Raw genomic sequence first — 3,744 nt, 5'->3', positions numbered from 1 at the left:
GGACTTGTATGCATGCATATAAGCATAACCAATGGACACAAGACACTGGGGGGTAGGGGAGGTCAGGGGATTGTCAAGGGCGGGGGGAAATAAAGAACACATATGTAATACCCTTTGTAATACTTTAAGCAATAAAAAAAAGAAAGAAAAAAAAAGAAATGCGTCCTCAGGCGATCTCGTTGTACGAACATAGATGCAGAAGCCTAGATGGTACAGCCCACTCCACACCTAGGCTGTGTGATCGACCCTACTGCTCCTGGCGATAGGCCGGCGTGGCATGTTACTGCACAAACAACACGAGGTAAGTCACACAAGAGAAAATGATGCAATCAGAGGCGCAGGAAACACAAGATGCATGAGGCTGGTGCTGGTATAACACCCCCCCCCCCCCCCAGCTGAGGGCAGGCCACTGGGCCGCAGGCCAGACGCAGGGTAGCGAGAGAGGCGGGAGGGGCATGGCAGGTGGGCAGGGACCACGGGGAGTACCAGCAGCAGGTGGATGTGGAGGATCCAGGGCCACAGGTGAAGCAGAGGCCACCCCCAGAGAGACCCGAAGCGGGAACACTCGGCCCTGGGGTGGTCTGGGTAGGATGGGCAAAATGGTAGTGTGGTGTCTGATGGTGAGAGGTGAGCACAGGGAGGGAGAGGTCCTGGGGGCTGGTGGGGTAGGGGATCTGTAAGGCTGGACAATCTTCCAGGCTCGCAAAGGCACAGGGAAAAACACAGCCAAATGTGTCTCTAGACTGCCGTTAGCCAACTAAGTTAAAAGAACAGAGAACACGTTACTTGCCACTAATCAAGGAAGTTATTTAAAACAGCCTTTTCTTTCTTTTTCATATCAAAGATCCAAAGGGCTTAGGGCGTTTCCCGTGCAGCCTTGAACTTCCAGGGAAGCATCTGCTTAGTGCTGGGGAGGAGGAGGGGACAGAGGGCGCTGCCAGGAGAGCCCAGGCCGCAGCGCCAAGCATCAGGCCAGGGAGTGGTTTCCCACAGAAGAACGGTTTTGCCCAAAGTCATGTAGAATTCATGCAAAGCTAGAGCCCAAACCCAGGTCCAGGGTGTACCTGGACCCAGGGAACAGAGAGGGGAATGGGGTCCTCCTCCCGGGCCCTCCCAGCTTCTCCCAGGAAGGGGTGACTCCAGGGGCTGGGTGTGACCCCCGCTGTGGGTGGTCCAGGCCCACAGGCTCGTCTTCACATCCATTCAGCTGGGCACGTGCTTAGGAGTGCCGCTCTGAAGGTTCACCGAGGCCACACTGTGCGAGCCCAGCGAAGGGCCCAGGTGAGAGTGGGCCTGCCCACAGGACAGGTTAGGGCACATGCGACAGGGTCAGAGGGTGGGGGCAGGGCAGCCCCTGGGCCTGCTGCTGGTGCACTGGGTCTCCTCTGAAGGGGGGTCCTGAGCATCCCAGAGCCCAGTCTCCCCCCCTACCCCCAATCTGCAGCCACTGACTCTAGCAGGTAGGACCTGGAGTTGTCTCCAGGCAGCCGCAGAGGCGGAGACCACCGCTGGGGGAGGGCCACCCCTCCCCCCAGGAATGTGTAGCAGAGTCCACCATCCTGACCAGGTGCGGTCCCGGCAGGAAGGGGCCTAGTGGTGCTCTGCCCCTTCCTCTTCCCCTCCCTCACCCTCTGCCCTCCCCCCTCCCCCACACAGCAGGTGCCCTGGGTCCCCCACCAGCTCCTTGGAGGGCTGGGGCCTGCTCTGTCACGGGCAGATCTCACACAGGAGGAAGGCCCCTTGCTGCCCTGCTCTGCCCTCTGGGGCCCGAAGCGGAGGGCAGGGGAAGGGGCTCCACCTGTAGGAGGGCTGGCCGGTGGCAGCTTAGCAGGTCATCATGCATCAGGACATTGCCCCGAGGGTCTGTCTTCTGCCCCAGCTGCCACCCCACAGACCACATTATCCACACGCACACACACGCACACACACACACGCAGCTCCCCAGACTCTCTCTGCCCACTGCTCAGCGCCGCTGGAAGCCCCAGCCGTGAAGCCCGTGGTCACCCAGGGCCCTTGGCCCTCCCTGCTCACCTGTGGGCTCCATGGCTCCTCTGAGGACAGGCCAGGCCAGCTGCCTGGAGGCCGAGGCCAGGAACGGGAGGTGCAGGTAAGCCTGGCAGCTGTTTTGACCTGGGGCTGTCACAGGAACCTGAGAACAATGCCCACTCCCTGCCTGGCACAGCCCCACCTTCCCTCCTGGTGGGAGGAGCCAGGCAGCTTTGCAGTGTGTCCGGATCTGGCAGCCAGGCAGCTCAGTCCCAGGCCTTCCGCTAGGTGCCCCACCGCTGGTGCTGGCGATACTTTACCGACAACCGAGGGACACAGCGGCCCCATCGGTGGCTTTCCTGCTCTCAGAACCAAGCCCAGGGTTTTGCCCTGCTGGCCTCACCCCACTCCCCCACCGTCTCCAGCCTGGGTGCCTTCATAAGTACATTGAAGACCTTTTCAGTTACAGCTACGATCGTTACTCAGCTCAATGAAGGTATCTTTATTTCTTGTTTTTATAGCGGAGGAGGACCTTACCCCGTGTGGTTTGTTTCATGTTTTTTTTTTCAGTAATTTGAAAGATTGGGAGTTTAGCCTGGCAGGTGTTAAGACTCAGTTGTTGAACATCAACCCATGCACCAAAGGTCACCGGTTCGATTCCCCGTCAGGAGAGACGCCCGGGTTTCAGGTTCCATCCCTGGTGGGGGCCATGCAAGAGGCAGCCAATTGATGTTTCTCTCTCCTTGATGTCTCTCTCTGACTCTCCCTTCCCCTCTAAGAATCAATTTTAAAAAACCAAAAAACATTTGAACTTTAATCCAGTGGAAAATTCTTATAATTTCATAAACCTTTCATCCTCTATTTGCTTATACAATGTGATATTAATGCCCTTTCATGAGTTATGACACTGACTCATTCTGTGTGTACTTACCCTCCCTCTTTTCCCTCCCCACCCAATAGGATCAACTTTGTGTCTAAATATATACTGAATAAACTTAACCTTCAATACTTGAATTTTCACTTCCAAATGGTATCATTTATTTACATAAAGATGAAGAAACACCCTTTTCTATTTGAAAATACATTTTTATTGCCCTAGCTGGTTTGGCTCAGTGGATAGAGTTGGCCTGCAGACTGAAGGGTCCCGGGTTCAATTCGGATCAAGGGCACATACCCCGATTGCAGGCTCGATCCCCAGTGGGGGGCGTGCAGGAGGCAGCCCATCAATGATTCTCTCATCACTGTTTCTCTCTCTCTGAAATGAATATATATATTTAAATGTTTTTGTTGATTTCAGAGGGAGGGAGATAGAAACAGCAATGATAAGAATCATTGATAGGCTGCCTCCTGCAACCCGGGCATGAGCCCTGACCGGGAACTGAACCATGACCTCTGGGTTCATAGGATGATGAGCAACCACTGAGCCACGCCCACGCCCTCTGGGCTGGGCTGTTAGGATTCTTGTGCATGTTTACCTTGAACTCTAATTCTCACCCTTCTTACAATAGGACAATCCCATTCCACTCCCACCGGAGGTCATCGCCTTCCCTTCCCCCAGTGACCAGCTGTCAGCTCCATCTTGGGCTCAATGGGTTTTTGTGAGCTGGCAGCCACCAAGGCCTTTCCTTCCTGCTCCTGTGAACACGGCATGGGGGGAGCAGCCAGCGCCCCAAGTCCCAGGGCCTCCACACTGCTCCCTCGCTCTGCACACTTGGGGGAGGGGGTAGTTCCCGGAGTCACAAGAGAAGGCGGGAGCCC

The 3,744-nt window shown here is 55.9% G+C and overlaps 2 protein-coding genes across 2 annotated transcripts in view; both read right to left on the bottom strand.

The window, feature by feature from the left end:
- The window catches only part of ABO (ABO blood group (transferase A, alpha 1-3-N-acetylgalactosaminyltransferase; transferase B, alpha 1-3-galactosyltransferase)), a 19,154-nt gene extending 16,952 nt beyond the window's left edge, over window positions 1-2,202 (bottom strand). The window contains exon 1 of the mRNA XM_015572375.1: window positions 2,032-2,202. Within this exon, the coding sequence (XP_015427861.1) occupies window positions 2,032-2,044 (13 nt within the window). The 5' untranslated portion in view covers window positions 2,045-2,202. The remainder of the gene's footprint in view (window positions 1-2,031) is intronic.
- Window positions 2,203-3,522: 1,320 nt separating this feature from the next.
- The window catches only part of SURF6 (surfeit 6), a 3,169-nt gene continuing 2,947 nt past the window's right edge, over window positions 3,523-3,744 (bottom strand). Inside the window, exon 4 of the mRNA XM_006776604.2 lies at window positions 3,523-3,621. Coding sequence (XP_006776667.1) covers window positions 3,523-3,621 — 99 coding nt within the window. The remainder of the gene's footprint in view (window positions 3,622-3,744) is intronic.

Source organism: Myotis davidii, unplaced genomic scaffold (assembly GCF_000327345.1).
Source record: "Myotis davidii unplaced genomic scaffold, ASM32734v1 scaffold609, whole genome shotgun sequence".
Classification (NCBI taxonomy): domain Eukaryota; kingdom Metazoa; phylum Chordata; class Mammalia; order Chiroptera; family Vespertilionidae; genus Myotis; species Myotis davidii.
Note: the sequence above shows the minus strand (reverse complement) of the source record. Positions and strands in the feature narration are given on the sequence as shown.